Source organism: Adelges cooleyi, unplaced genomic scaffold (assembly GCF_023614345.1).
Source record: "Adelges cooleyi isolate 19-005CV unplaced genomic scaffold, UGA_ACOO_1.1 ACOO_flye_CR_arks_rails_tigmint_CR_PRNA_21, whole genome shotgun sequence".
Taxonomy (NCBI): domain Eukaryota; kingdom Metazoa; phylum Arthropoda; class Insecta; order Hemiptera; family Adelgidae; genus Adelges; species Adelges cooleyi.
The window spans coordinates 9,415,881-9,431,007 of NW_026095871.1; the positions used below are offsets into that span (position 1 = coordinate 9,415,881).

At 32.7% G+C, this 15,127-nt stretch overlaps 3 protein-coding genes across 4 annotated transcripts in view; 1 reads left to right on the forward strand and 2 right to left on the reverse strand.

Moving 5' to 3' along the window:
* Positions 1-796: 796 nt before the first annotated feature.
* On the reverse strand, positions 797-2,798 carry LOC126834338 (holocytochrome c-type synthase). The gene is made up of 4 exons (XM_050566190.1): positions 2,420-2,798; positions 1,642-1,758; positions 1,147-1,551; positions 797-1,048 (listed from the first exon to the last, which is right to left on the reverse strand). Exons 1-4 carry the CDS (start codon positions 2,651-2,653, stop codon positions 959-961), a joined length of 846 nt encoding a protein of 281 aa, XP_050422147.1. The 5' UTR covers positions 2,654-2,798; the 3' UTR covers positions 797-958.
* A 174-nt stretch (positions 2,799-2,972) lies between these two features.
* LOC126834337 (uncharacterized) lies at positions 2,973-11,058 on the forward strand. 2 transcript variants are annotated; one of them, XM_050566188.1, is made up of 14 exons: positions 2,973-3,395; positions 5,473-5,588; positions 5,660-5,929; positions 5,993-6,111; positions 6,199-6,433; positions 6,501-6,600; positions 6,675-6,767; positions 6,921-7,389; positions 7,493-7,609; positions 7,860-7,963; positions 8,479-8,613; positions 8,693-8,793; positions 9,027-9,268; positions 9,342-11,058. In XM_050566188.1, the coding sequence occupies exons 1-14, from the start codon at positions 3,348-3,350 to the stop codon at positions 9,461-9,463; spliced, it is 2,271 nt and encodes a 756-aa protein (XP_050422145.1). In that variant the 5' UTR covers positions 2,973-3,347; the 3' UTR covers positions 9,464-11,058. The 2 variants fall into 2 exon arrangements, with proteins under 2 accessions (XP_050422145.1, XP_050422146.1); XM_050566189.1 differs by lacking the exon at positions 2,973-3,395 and adding an exon at positions 3,680-3,881.
* Positions 11,059-11,198: 140 nt separating this feature from the next.
* Positions 11,199-15,127, reverse strand: part of LOC126834978 (uncharacterized) — a 43,127-nt gene continuing 39,198 nt past the window's right edge. Inside the window, exons 33-41 of the mRNA XM_050567240.1 lie at positions 14,571-15,042; positions 14,448-14,504; positions 14,181-14,371; positions 13,768-14,093; positions 13,465-13,651; positions 13,231-13,355; positions 12,595-13,144; positions 11,851-11,964; positions 11,199-11,734 (exon numbers count right to left, since the gene is read on the reverse strand). Coding sequence (XP_050423197.1) covers positions 11,703-11,734; positions 11,851-11,964; positions 12,595-13,144; positions 13,231-13,355; positions 13,465-13,651; positions 13,768-14,093; positions 14,181-14,371; positions 14,448-14,504; positions 14,571-15,042 — 2,054 coding nt within the window. The 3' untranslated portion in view covers positions 11,199-11,702. The remainder of the gene's footprint in view (positions 11,735-11,850; positions 11,965-12,594; positions 13,145-13,230; positions 13,356-13,464; positions 13,652-13,767; positions 14,094-14,180; positions 14,372-14,447; positions 14,505-14,570; positions 15,043-15,127) is intronic.

The following is a 15,127-nucleotide window of genomic DNA, read 5'->3' on the forward strand; positions in this document are numbered from 1 at the left end:
CTCTAAAAAAAAAAAAAAAAAAATGTTTTTGGTGTATTGTAGAAATCATTACAATTTTAGCCTTCTAGGAAAACTGATTAAAAAACTGCATATGTGTATAAGTATTTTATAAGTACAAGTGTCAGCTTTAAGAATCTTTTTATAAATTAAAAAAATATGTGTAGAAATGATGAAGATTTTTTATAAGAAAACAATTATTTTTACGGGTTAATTCCATGGGAAAAACATGGCTCTATAGACTATAGAAACCACTTCATCGCCTTAGGGGTTGCAAAAATATATTTATATAATACGAATATATGTATGCTTAAGTATGTATACTTATAAAATGTTTGTAGGGGTCCAACCTTATTGAAATGAATTTATTTGGGAATGATGGATTAAAAAAAGTTGCGCTCCACTTGCCTAGAAGACTGAAATTTTAAACATTTCTTCTTTTCAATACATAAAAACATTTCAAGGGATAGCAAAAAAAATAATATATATATATATTACTATAAATATACTTTATAATATTATATATATATATAAACTATGGCTTACTAATGTAGAAATTAAAATACAAGTTTTTTTTTTACTTTAGATGTAATTGTCACATTTAAAAAGAAAATGCATATTAACTTACATACTGATCCCTCAATTAAAATTAAAAAATGTAATATAGTACAGTCGGTCAAAACATTTTTTTCAATACTTTGAAAATCTCAATTTCAAATAATTTAAGGTAGGATTTTATAGTTTGGATTGTATTTTGTAACTTTTCTGTAAATAAAAAAGGATTCATAGTATTCATAAATCCTTGAAAATGCTTTTTATTTTCCACCTATTTATGTAAACTGACAAATAATTGTATTTAAAAAATCTACTAATTAAGAACTATAGACTTTATTAAAACAATCCATCGTGGACGCCAATGCATACGGCTCGCATAGACTAAACAAAAATATACAAGTAACAATTATGCTTTATCGGAGTTTTTTAATTCTTCCATTTTGTTCACAACATTTCTCTCCATTTCTGCTTCAAAACGCCATCTCAAATATGAAGCCTATTATAAATTAGTTTAATATTAATATAAATTAATATATACGAGGTGATTAATTGTATATATGAATTTAAAAATATAATAATACAGCTTTTTTATACCTTAGTCCGATCCCAAAGAGCTTGAAATGAGTCTAACGCAGGCCTAACGTCTAGTGCTGCTACTTGGTGTTTGGTTTCTGTTTTATTAATGCTATAGTAATCAATAACATAACGGACGTCTTTTCCACAACGATCGACAACCCAATCGTGTCTGTCAAAAGGCATCTCATAGCCCATCCAATTCCGTATTCTAGCTCTTGGTGAGTAATCTTTAGCTTTTCCGCCAAAGCTTTTGAGTTTCGGGGACATACACTCGTTTGCATGCCACGCTTCCCATTTAAGTACTTCTTGCCAAGCTAATTCATTATTAACATTATGTATTTTTATTATAACTTCCATATCTTTTGGTGACAGATTATCATCCTTCCAGCGCCAACCTTTGCGTAACATTGCATTCCAAAACATCTAAATATTGGAAAACAAAATAACTTGTTACAGCAAAACACATTTGAATGCTTTTGTCTAGACAATTATTATAAAATTATAAAAACTCACTTGGGCTGATGGATAAACCCAAAAGTCGCCATCGGCTTTAGGTATAGTAGAAACTTCTCTCTCAGTTGGTAGAGTAAACGGTTGATCGGGTGCTGGTTGTTGATTAGGTGGAGGCATCTATATTAAATCAACATAAAGAGTAGTTTAAATAAAATGTTTTATCATACTGTACACCATGTTAAATATTCAGAAATTGTTACTGAAATAGTTAGGGTTAAGTTTTAACCCAGTAAACAATGTTGCAGATTCTTTAAAGCCACACATTTTTGAGAGCATGGCTTGGAAATATTTTGATTTAAATTTACATTCCGATTGCACCCTTTTTTTTTTTGAGATTTCTTTCCTTCTAATTAAAAAGCTTTAACGCCCATTTAAAAACTGAAATTTAACTCCTCTAGACTCTTTTTCAAAAGTTAGGTACTTACACTATGGAAATTATTAATGCACAAGTATGCGAATCGGTCGCAGTGCCCTGTGACACCATTCACATCAGTACAGCAACAACTTTTCAAGGCGTTTTTCTAATTTTTTTTTTTTTGTAAATGATCATACATCTAATTTCAGAAATAATTAATACACGGTTTACTTAAAAGATTAATATTATTATTATTGTAAGCACTAAGAAAACATGTGGTGCCACATGTTTGACTGTCCCGAGCACAGCATATTAGCACAACAAAAATTCATTAAGTTCAAGTACCTAAAATTTTTTATGTAAAAGAGTTCGCGAGTTTCAGACTTTAGATTTGTTTTTCGTGAAATTATTTAGAAAAATTACCATGTTTAGTGGATTGATGTCGTCAAGACCACCAGCTACTGCACAGCCAGATTTTTTAGGTTCTTCTATTTTATCCATTTTATTGTGCATTGGACATTCAGGTGGAGGATTTTGTCCGGTGTTTGTTGCAAAATTATGTGGATTGTTTTGCACATTATTATTACTGTTCGATTTGTCCTGACTTACGAAGGACTGAGCTGCATCCGTTTGAGCGTTAGAAACTGTATTACCCATTATAAACTATGTATTTTTTTCTCAGATATTTCTAAATAGTTAATACATTACATAATTATATACAATTGGGACTTGCGTACAAACTACAAGAAGAATAAAGAATTGTTAACAGACTAAATTCCAATTTTTCTCGATTCAGATTATTATTGATAACTCTATAGATCACGGTTACATACCTATTACCTAGATGAATTTTAAGGTTTTCTGGTTTAAGGTATTAATCTACAACCATGGTCGAAAGTTTTGGGCAAGCGCGGATTTTACCTCCACCACTCATGGAAAAATAATGGATATTTTGATATGTTATCACAATAATTGCTACTGTTTTGTTTGTGAATTGTCGTACTTGGCTAGGCTCGGTACTTCAGAGTTTAGCTATGTTACAGAGTTATTGTGTCTTGTCTTGTGTAATTACTGTCTTTTTTTCTCTAGTTTTAGATACTAAATTTTGTATTTTCAACGATTATTGTAAAAATGTATAAAATTCTTTATTCTTCATAATATGTCTTTCATAATTCAATAATGAAGTGTGGACGTGTCTACCAATACTTACATTCAATTTGACTATGAAGTTAATCGAATGAATCTATATAATATTACCGTGTCTGCCTCCTGGTCATAACAGGCAGATCTAAAAAAAAAACTCTAATAGTATTTACCTACATCTTCGTAAAGAGCAAACCATAATATCAAAATGTCCTCTTCGTCAGAAAATTTACTTAACAAGCTTTACAATCGTCAGGTAAAAATCATTTATTCATTAATTATGGTGAAGATAAACTATTTTTACTTATTGTATAATTTGATTTTTATTATTAATTTAATTATAATTAAGATATATATTTGTTATCAACATACACTAATAGTATTTCAAAGTTTATTTGATAACTCTTAATTGATTAAATGTGTGTAATTAAATTGTATCCATAAATTAGTCGTAAGTGAATTATAAGATAAAATTATTGTTAACATGTTTAACAATGTCCATTTTATATTAGCTCAGTTGGAATTTTTTATTTGGTATGTTGACTTTACAGCTTGTTGACAACTTTGCACTCAAATAAGTTTAAAGGCACCTATACACCTGCCGAACACAGGGAGCCGAACCGTTCGCGAGAATCCATCTATCAACGGGTTTTTTGACACGAACCTAACGCGAACCAAGCCGAATTAGGATAGGCTCGCGATAGGTTTGGCTTGCTAGTGTATACGCGGCTTAAAGTATCAAGTGAGATTAGGGCGATGAATACTTTTTTTAAGCATTAGATATCTTTTCCCAAGACAAAATCTGTCAATACTTAACAATATAACAGGCTACCGATAATGTTGATTTACCTTTTTAACTACATATATCCTCATGCTGAATTATTATTATTAACAGGGATTGAAAACGTTGCCAAGCCAAAATATATACTATTTGTTATATCCATTACAAAAGTAGATTAAAAGATTAGTAGTAGCAGTGGCAAACTAGAGACTAAAGTGCCCAGGGCAAGACATTTTTTTTTACACCTTATATTACATATTAACGTGAATAGTAAACCGTACAAAAACACCTTACATTAAAAAGTCCCCGGAGGCAGCTGCCCCCTTCACCTACGGTACCTAGGTACCTATACTACTGGGTCTACTGGGTCAGATAGCTTACCTGATTTTGAACTTGTCTATAAAAAGTTTTTAAAGTTAAGTTATACCTTTTGGAACAATATAAACGTTTTGCTTCAGGAACAATATTTTATATTGTTCCAAAAGACATAACTTAACTTTAAAATATTTTTATTGACTTTTTTTTAAAAGTTCAAAATCAGTTAAGCTATCAGGCTATCATACTACCAATCATTTTAATCTATGTTTGTGGTAGTTATATTAAATAGTGTAAATTTTGGCTTGGTAATGTTTTCAATACCTGATAATCTCTCTTAAGTTTAACGTCCGTTATTCCTGCCAATCGGGGCTTAGACGGTTTAGATTTGGCATTTTTGGGCTTAGAGCTGGCAGCCGACCTAACGCTACCAAACAAGTTGGCCCCAGAGAGAGGTGCATGTGGCCGTGTTTTCCTCGAGACAGTTGCCCGCTTGGAGGAACAAACCGCCAGTGGCCGATATTCGAAACGGCAATCGTGCGTTGATACACTGACACCTTATCTCACTCCGCCACGCACCTGCACCGCCTTTCAATACCTGATAATAAATATTAAATATAAATGTAGATTAAGTTTTATTTTAAAATAAAAAATTATAACTATATAGATTAAAGTGTAAGCGTATAAGTGAATTTAGATTGAACGTTGCACTATTTTCATCCTTAAAATTTTGGTTTTTACATTTATACACAATTACTAAAAGTATAAAATTAAAATACAATATCCTTTGATATTTCTTGCATGAGCGAGTTAAATAGTAACACAGAAAGTTGTCTTGAATAATTTAAAAAATTATAAATAATTAAGCTGGCTCTTCACGTGTCATTTATCTAATTTGTCATATGACCAACATTTGATATTTGGCGAGTATTAAATTGTGTGTAAAGAACATTTAGCTATTCGGATAGCTGTTCGGTATGTACCAAATATTTTCCATTTCATGTTTGTAAAATACACTAAATTAAAGGGACAAGTATTAGTTGTATGTTTACTGTAGCCAAACTGTCGTGTATGTTATTTAAGTATTTTTGTTATGACGAATATTCAGTACACAGCCAATAACGCGTGTGTAGAGCCTACTTTATATAAGTTTTAGAAAATTTTTTAAATTTTTAAATTGTCTTAATTAGTACACTTCTGGGTGCTTCAATGAATATGTTATGTTTTATATTTGCAGGTTTATGGGTCTCTTAAGTATAAATACAATCCTCAGAATAAAACCAAATATTTATTCAAAGACACTCCAGACTACTGCAAATTTTTCTTGCCTGATATTATCGAAGATATATCTGAGTAATTATAGATAATGGTGTTAATAGTAACCATTTTTCATTATTACCATATTATTATGTTTTGTTTTCTAGCCATGTTTTTATGGGCTTAACACGCTGTGGTCAATTTTTATTGACTTATACAATAGCGGATACAGAAAACTTGGTGATCGTTGATGGACCTATTATGTCTTCATTGAGTATGAAGTATAAATTACATTTTTGGGCATTTAGACCTGGTCAATCAGCATATAGGGTTTCAGAAATAGTACTGTTTGAAAATGCTGAATTCAGCGATTTTTTAAATTTTTACATTGTACAATGGCCCAATCGATCCGACAAAGTTGTGATATTTGGTGAAAAGTAATTGTTTTTAATAAGTTTTTTTTACACTATATTAATTTTAATTATCAACATTACTTTTAGCGTTACTTCTGATGACGATGAAAGTGATACACATAAAATTTATATAACTGTTGCAACATTGCCGTCTTTAAATAACTGTAAGGAGTGTCGAGAAGTAGCACACGCACATAGACATGAAGGTAATATAAATATTTGTTCAAAATGCTTAGTAGACCATCCATTTATGGACCTTCATGATGTACATAAATTGAAACCTTTTCTTTCAGATTTCTCCAAGTATTACATAGGAAACACATGCCTTGTACACGGTCTTACAGTCCATACGTCATTTACAGTGTCACATCCTTATCCCCTATTGGAACCATCTATATCATTAAAATACGATAACCATATTATACTCAATACATGCAGTTTTATTCATGTATTAAACATTGATTTAGTTCAAGATCAAAACTTCGAATCAGATCAATCAGAAAATATTAACGCTCCGTTATCCCACAAGTACTTGAAAGTTTAATTATTAAATTGCTTTTTTCTTTTTAACTGCAATGTGTAATTTTTATACCAGGCTTAATGAAAATCTGTCCGAATTTGGCTATAAAATGGCGAATAAAATTGATTCTCAAGAAAGAGGTGTTAAAAGAAGGCATTTCGATACAAGATGTTTTGTATGTATAAATTTGAATTATTTTATATATTAGATTTTGTACTAACAGCAAGTTTTATATTTGTATAATTCTAGTTTGATAAAGAGCAAGATATGACTATGGCTGCTCTTAGCCCCAAAACCAGTTATAACAACCATTATCTTTTAAGAATGAAAGATGCTGAAAAGGTAAATCTAAGTTAAAAAGCCTGGACCTGGCAAAATTTTAACAAAAAAAAAACTTAAATAGAAATATGTGGACAATAATTTTACAAATTGAAAAAAGCACAGTTATAAGATTTTTAACATTTTTTGATTTATTTATTTATTTTTTATATATAGATTTATGATTTTGATGAAAATGACGACAATTGTATGCTTAAGTTTAAATGGTTCAGGAGAAGACGAAAAGCTGACAAAATGTATGAATTTTGTTCCGAAGAAGAAGACATGGAAAATGTGCATCCTTCAACAAAAAAAAGTTCATGTCATTTTCGGGAATCCCCTGGACCGTCAGCCGTTGACCAAACGCCATTATACATTCAAACTGATTATGAAGACGATAGACTTAATGACTGTGATAGAAAAATGTTCTTTGCTCAAGAATTGAATGCAATAATTGCTGACTGGGACTGTTTATCGTCACCTCGATCAGTTACCTCTGAAGACAGAGATCTCAAAAGTCCTGAATGCACCAACAGAAAAATTACCAATGTGCTCAAACCTAGAAATAAAACTCCTTTAGCTAAAAATTCCAAGAGTCCATGTGATAAAAAAATTAGTCTCATGCTGGTTACCGATAACATTCAAGGTATGAAATATGTGTTCAAATTTAGCTATAAATAATTGCACTTACATATTAAAAAAATTATATTATTGTTAAAATTACAAATAAATAAATTTCTATGATTTAGGCAATCAACCAAGCAATACTCTCCGATCTGTGCCGTTGCAAGGATGCTCTGCAAAATTAGAAAGACAGTATATTGAAGTTGATGAAGAAGTAATTTCTGTCAACACAGATATGGATGGTATGTTTAATTTTTTTTTTTCATGCAAAAACCCGTTTTAAAGATATAACTCCTCGTGTAGGCTACATAACATTTACACAATGTTACAATAAATATGTATATAATTGTTTTGATAAAATATGTAAAATTATTGGAAGCGTTGTGGGTGCCCTGTACCATTGGCTAGCTTAACCTAAACGAATAATATGCAGTTTTCAAAAAAAACATTTATGTTATATTTATGTAATAAGAAATTTTTTCTACATTGCAGAAGAAGACGGCTTAACAGGGTCATTATGTGCTTTACCATTATCTGTTCACGGGTCTGGGTCTGCTCAAATGCAAATAGTTAACACTATTAAAATTAATAAACAGGTATTGTATTTGATACTAATTATTCAACTTTGTAGCGCTAAAAAATCATTTTAAAAATTAATTTGTTGTGACGTTTTAAAACATGAACACATTTTTTAACTTTAATAATTTTAATTAAAATATTGTTTTCTTTTAAATATTCAGTTATTTATATTTAGTTTAGTTATATTCAGTTTTATTTATATTGTATGTGACATACTGTATGTCATTTAAGGTACTTTTAAGACTAAAAATAAGGTTGTATATTAATTTTAATACTAATGAGTAAGCGCATACTTATTTTGTAATAATTTTCTGACTAATACTGACGGTCTACCAAGCAAATTTGTATTCAGAACTATTACACAAAACGTTTAACAGAATAAAAATTAAAAATTAAAGTACTATCTAAAACTCAATTATTATATATAAAAAAAATATATTTTAAACATTTTATCTCAATGTACTTAAATGTAAAGTTAAATATAAACTATAAATACATATATTTTTAATTATTACATTATTTGTATTTTTAGGAGAAAAATGTTTGTGTTGTTAAACAAGCAAGTTTAGATTTTGAACACGTCAGCTACAAAGTAGCAGAAATTATTTGTAATCTGGAAGGTCACAAGTTTTGGTGCTACAATGATTACGATTCTGCTATAGTCGATGTATGTAATTATAGTTTAAGGTGTATTGCAATAATTTTTTTACTACACATGATCTGCTTTCTTTTTAAAATTGAAATAGGTCTGTCCTTTAAATGGTGACATATTAATCTCACTTTGTATAAGACTGAACACAGAAGAAGACAAAAAACTAATTCCTCTATGCCAACCAGAATCCAGCAGGTATTTATAAAAATATAAACTAATTTTTACTCAATTAAGTAGTCGTAAAAGTGTACTCATCTTCCTTCTTTCAATGTAAAAGTGCACTCATAAATCATAATGAATATAGTGTACTTTACAATACTCACAATACTCAATTTTAAACTGGGAGACCCGTACATATAGTATACGTTACGACTTCAACACTCATATTATTATAAGTTAGTTTAACTTAACTGTATCTCATTGCACAGGGGTAGGGGTTTCGAGACAAAGTGTATAATTTTGTGGAATCCTCAAGCCGACACTTGTTTCCTAGAAGCGTATTGGCAATTAGAAATGACTGCGGATGTGCCAAACTGTCCCAATTGGAATCCGGCACGCGACGAAGCCAATATACTAAGGCAGTCGCCCTTAGGATTTTTCAACATTCCTATGGCTCGACAAGTTAGGTGTTTATCTCATGAAGTGTGGTCTTGTCAAGTTGGAAACACAAGTAAGTTTAGTGGGTTATACCCTAAATTGTTATATTATCGACTCTTATCACTTATTAATTGTTATAATTACAGATCCGTCTTTGCTAGAAATCAGAGATGACGATAATTTAATCACTATTTTAAGAAACCGGAGAGCTGTCGTAGTCGAAGACAACAATGTAATGGTATTGCTTCGTCACAGACTGCCTGTATAGTCATTTTACTTAACAGTAAATTTAAATTAATTTAAAAACGTGTGATAAGTTTTTTTAATAATAAACAAAAGTAGTTTTTTTTTTTTTCAATTCGACTGTTCTATACTTTTGTATGGAGCTTAAGTTATTATTTCTTACATTTTTTTCTCTTTTTAACTATTATTTTTTTACTTAAGTAGTTCTCTGATTAAATGTATTTTAGAATACAAAATATTAATTCTTAAATAAATATTTAATTTAAAACATTATATTATTTATTATTGTTTTAAAACAAAAAAATTATATTACATTACTTTTCGAGTTATTAAGCCGTGCATTTAAATTTCATGAAAATCATTTTTACTTTTAAATAATAACTTGTAAATTGTTAGCGCGTAAAAGATTTATAAGGTAATTAGTACTACATTTACATGTTTTGAAATTTACTTATTTATTGTGTTTTAAAACCTGAATGTTATTTTTTATGCCTAATAATTCGTAAAATATGAAATAAGATAAATATTATTAATATTATTGTTGTTGTGTATCAGATTTTAGTTATTGAAAAAAGTTTAAAATAGAGTTTTAAATGTAACCAGATTTGAAAAATGTATAATATACCGTTTAACTCGTTTTTGTACACTTTATACTCCGGTCACTTAAGATGATACCTCGTCGTGTCGGCAAGAACTAATTTCTACCTAGCAACATCGTCTTAGTTCGGCACCACCTACCGTGCATACAGATACGATGTGCGCGGCGGCGGACCATAACTCGTCCTTCGCCCTGGGGTTATCTTCTTAAAGTGACCAGAGTATAGAGCATGTAAAAAATTATACATAAGTAACTTAATAACTGCTGTGTATATTATTATGATTTTACCAATGTAAAAAACTGACTAATAAGCTGCTTGAAATGTATTACTCTGTATTATTCTAAATATTGCTGTTTTGCGTACAACTCAAACAAAGCCAAGGCTTGGTGTCGAACATTTATTTTTTATTGATTGTGACGACTTTTAAGATTATTAACTATTTAACATCTCAAGCAGCTACTAGTTTCTATACAATGTGCAGATTCGAATTTAAATTTGGCCATTGTTGATACGTAAAAAAAAATATATATATTTTTAGTGTGCATTTCAGAACAATTTTAAAATGTTTAAATTTAGATTAATTATTTCCCTTTTATTCTTAAGATAATTATAAAAAAATCAATATGTATAATCCTACGGCTGTAAAGTAAAATATATAAATATTATTTATAAATGAAACATCACATTGTCGTGTAACTGTAACACGTATTTTAGACTGTCTTTTTAAAATATAATATTTCAAAAGCGATTACTTTACTTTGCTTTTGTGAACAAACCACTTAACAATTAATGGCAAAGTAACTTGTCTATAATATTTGATTTATAAAATTTAAGGAATAAGCGCTTATAAACGTTTATGTTCGTAAGTCAACTTTGAAGTTAGTGGTGCTGAAAATTAATTTTTTTTTTTACGATTATAGTTATCCTTATATTTTTCCCATTGTAACGTTTGCTTTTTATCTGACGAATGTTCAATTATTGTTAGTTCCTTTTTATGGATTGTTTATTTATTATAATGTCCACAAATATTTATCTTTATTATTATTTTAATAACTTACAGAGTGTTACTATTATATCAGAAATAAATTAAATAATCCACAAATGTATATTTTGTATTCTCATTTATTTAATGGTAAAAAAAAACGTATAATGAAAAAAAAAATACTTAACAAATAAATTAATATTGTCTTATGAGCTATGATATAAATGTTCGATAAATGACACACTTAAAAAAAATAATGTAAATAATTAACGTGTCTAAACTGTACAAAATTTGGTTTACGAGCCAATAGTCTCTTGAATAATACGTATATGCACTAATATTGGATATACAACATTAGGTTTTTGTTAAAATTAATAACAGTTATATTTATAATATCTATTTACATGTTACATACAAAATATTATCGCGTACTTTATGACACTAAAATTTTCATAAAATAATATAATTTATAATTAGGTTTTTTATTTTGAGGAAAGTCCGATGTCGAGCAAAAGTAGGTAGTTGCCGACGGTTCACCGATCCGTGTAAAACTTGTTTTTACTTGTTTCACACGCCGTATTGGCTCTGATTTCTGACCGAGAATCTTCACCTGACTATTACTGTATTTATATATATATATATTTTTTTTTTTTGAGCAACTAATTATTTTCATCGTAGTCTATTCACTGGCATTCGCTTTCAGTATCGCTTTTATCTGTAAATCAACATATTTGGTTATGTTAAACAAAGTGAAATTAATATCATGGCCAAACGTGACAAAAAGTCAATTTGTATAAGAAAGAAATCATATTTTTCTTTGATGCTTCTCACCTTTCTTGCCGTTATAAGCATGTCTCTTGAGTCTGTCGTACAAGTCTTCTTTGTTACCATAAATGCTGGCGTTGGACCTGGCCAAGCTGTTCATTTTTCCATTGTGCAAACTCTCTGTGAACAGAAAACGAGTAAAATTACTAATGTTTACAATTTTAGGATTTTTAAAAACACATTTAGCTTTCAGTTTGTATCGATACGATGATTTATCATAAGCGGCAGTAATAGTTATAGTAAGATATTTGTCGATAGAGTATCCCTAACAGCACCGGCAGTCCATGGATCAATTCTGCTTTAATCCAAACAGGACTCTTGGCTTGGAAACCGCTGGACACGTTCATCATTTATTTTTATAGAGTAGTGCTTAAATAGGCAAGAACAGCAATAGTATTCCCACTAGATAGACCTCCGTCCTTACCTGAATGTAAGGATGGATTATCGTCATAGGTTCAACACCCACCAAGACTCGATTTTTTTAGCTTTTGACTCCTTGTGATGGTTTAACAAGAATTCTTAATTCTACATTAGACTCCCGCGTATAATTCCTACGGAGGGTCATTCGACTACAACGGGGTACAAATAGGACACCATGCCCGGACACTACAGTGGCTCTACAGTCCGGCAAAGTATACTCTAAACGGTGGAAAGGACTTTCCGGTGTTGTTAGGGTTATCGACTCCTCATTGTCCTAAATCTACTTCTACTCTAGTGAATAGTGCGAAACTATGGTAGATGGGCTCGTACCTTTCATGTAAGTCTCGTTGTAAAAGTTGGGCATCTCCCAGCCGTCTTCTTCGTCGTCGTAGTAATGGGCATAGGTCGAGTGATGCGACGGTGCTATGGACTCGGCGTACGGAGCGGCACCGTAGTAGAAGTTAACCTGCGACCCCGTCTGGTCGTTGGTCTGGGCCATCAATTTTTTCGGCTCCTTGACGCGTTCAGACCGGGCGCATATCATCCACACGAACAGCGCGATGACGATCAGGAATATAACGGTGGCGGCGATACCGCCGGCGATGTACGCGAAGTCAGACTTGTCCTCGCAATGAGGACCTATGAACGACCCCACGCACCTGCACGACGGCTGACCCCGTAAGTCCTTCAAGCACGTGCCCTTGTTCTCGCAGTAATTGTCACACACGTCCTTGCACACCTTACCGGTGCCGTTGAACCCTGGTCGGCACTCGCACTTGAAGTCCGACGTTTCGGGTATCAGCAGACAGTCGGCGTTAATGTCGCAGTGCTTGCCCGCAACATTGGCCTCGCACGGGTTCCAACACTCCGACTTGCTGGTCTAAAATCGCATGGGAAGAAAATCGACCGTCGTTATTCGTGGTTCGTAATTTTTACAGGTAATTTACAGGTATATTGTGTACTCACAGCTGCTACAGTCTTTGTACTCATATTGGGTGGACACGGCAAACAACTGGTTTGTTGCGTTGCCGGTTGATAGGTTCCTTTCTTGCATGAAATACAACTGTTTTGCGTGGTATTCAAATAGGAACCTGAAAAACCGAGTACAATAATATCGTTAAGCAAAGTATACTAATAATAGTTTCCATTTTTGCTTTGGTGCAAAGCTGACAACATGATATGTTTTGGTAATATTCTTACCCGGAACGCAGATCGGCAAGGAACACTCTTCGATGCTGGAAGAGCCTGACTGTTTTGTGGTTCTACCGGCCGGACACTGTTGGCAAGCCGGTTCTACTCCTTGCGTCCTATATGTTCCTCTCGGGCACGGTTCGCACTCGCCTTCGATTCCTAAATGCATGCCGTCCGCACATTCGTCTCTGCATTCCTATCAAACCACGAAGAAAAAAAAATATGTCATTTTGTGACACAGGATGCAAACAATAACGAACACAGCAGAAACCCGTTTTACTTCTTGCAAATTTTTACTACCCATACACATACCTCTTGCGACACTGCTTCAGTCGTTCTAGTAGTCTTGCCGAGGCCACACAACAGGCACTTGAAGCTACCCTCCGACGGTTGGTAGAAACCATAACCACAACTTCTGCACAAACCGGCCTCGTCATCGTAGTATTTACCGGCCGGGCATCGTTCCTTACACTGTGAAGCCGATCGGGCTCCAGTAGATACGGTCACACCTTGTCGTCCGGCGATTGCGGGGCAAACCGAACATTGGAGCTGACCCGATTCACTCTGGTACGATCCCACGGCACAAGGCACGCACGTCTTTGTTTCTTTGTCAAAGTAACTTCCAACGGAACACGGCACTGTATCATACGAGTAAACAAAAATTATATTACTTTGCTATCCACCAAGTGCAACTGTTATTAAGGGGTAATCGTAAATGGCCTTACCGCAGTCTGGCGCCATTACGACTTCGCCGACGGGACACGCATAGTCGGATTCCAAATTCAACGAAGCTGGATCCGGCACGGTGTTTGGTAAGATGTCGTGCACGTCAAATTGGTCTTCTTCGAGAATGAGTTTTTCTAATAATCTTTGAATATTAGTTCTCTGGTTGGAATTGCCGTTCACCACGGGATCGCTACAATTTGAACAAACGTTATTGCTTGAGTAAATATAAATAACTTTGTCTTCAAAGTCAACGTTGAAATACATACTTGATGGCCGGGAAGGAAATTGCCACGGAATAAGTATCGCTAGCTTGTCTCTTTTGCCTAAAAGTTAAATATGATTAAAATAATTGCGTATGTACAAACAACTCGTCAGCTTCAATAATTTACCTAATGACTGGAACTGAATCCTCGGTATCAACGTCTCTAGTTGTCCTAGAAGCTTTGTGGTCGCATTTTACGTCGATGTTCAGATCTTTGCATTCGCGTGTTCCCTTGAGAGAATACGAACACAAGTTCCATTCTCTGTTCAACGAGTTAATCGCGTTCCTGACCTTTTGTCTTAGTACTCCTTGTCCAGCTTCGTTACACAACACCGATGTTGGGAATTTCATGTTAACCTTGAACACTCGTTGTGCCGGTTTTGAGGCCGAACACGCGGGGTATACGGTTGGCAATGACGGGTCCTTGGTAGGTCTCCAGAAACCTTCAGCGCCACAAGTATAAAACTTCGGAACGTCTTGAGAGAATCTTAGACCTGGATTACAATTGATTTCACAAACTTTGAACTGTCCACCCGAACCCCAATCTTTGCACGTTTGCTTTCCTCCAATCGGATCTGCTAATACTGGACAGAACTCGGCTATAGAAAAAAAAAATACGAATACAACATTAATTATTTTATACTTAGCTGCGTTTTTATTGGAGCTTAGTGGTTAAAAATAAGT

Bases quoted from the DNA above. Each gene is read 5' to 3' on its own strand.
- LOC126834338 (XM_050566190.1), bottom strand. From the start codon at position 2,653: ATGGGTAATACAGTTTCTAACGCTCAAACGGATGCAGCTCAGTCCTTC. The intron at 1,759-2,419 runs GTAATTTTTCTA...GATTTAATATAG, and splicing joins ACATCAATCCACTAAACATG to ATGCCTCCACCTAATCAACA. The intron at 1,049-1,146 runs GTATAAAAAAGC...AATTTATAATAG, and splicing joins CTCTTTGGGATCGGACTAAG to GCTTCATATTTGAGATGGCG.
- LOC126834337 (XM_050566188.1), top strand. From the start codon at position 3,348: ATGTCCTCTTCGTCAGAAAATTTACTTAACAAGCTTTACAATCGTCAG. The intron at 6,112-6,198 runs GTAATATAAATA...CTTTTCTTTCAG, and splicing joins ACACGCACATAGACATGAAG to ATTTCTCCAAGTATTACATA. The intron at 6,601-6,674 runs GTATGTATAAAT...GTATAATTCTAG, and splicing joins ATTTCGATACAAGATGTTTT to TTTGATAAAGAGCAAGATAT.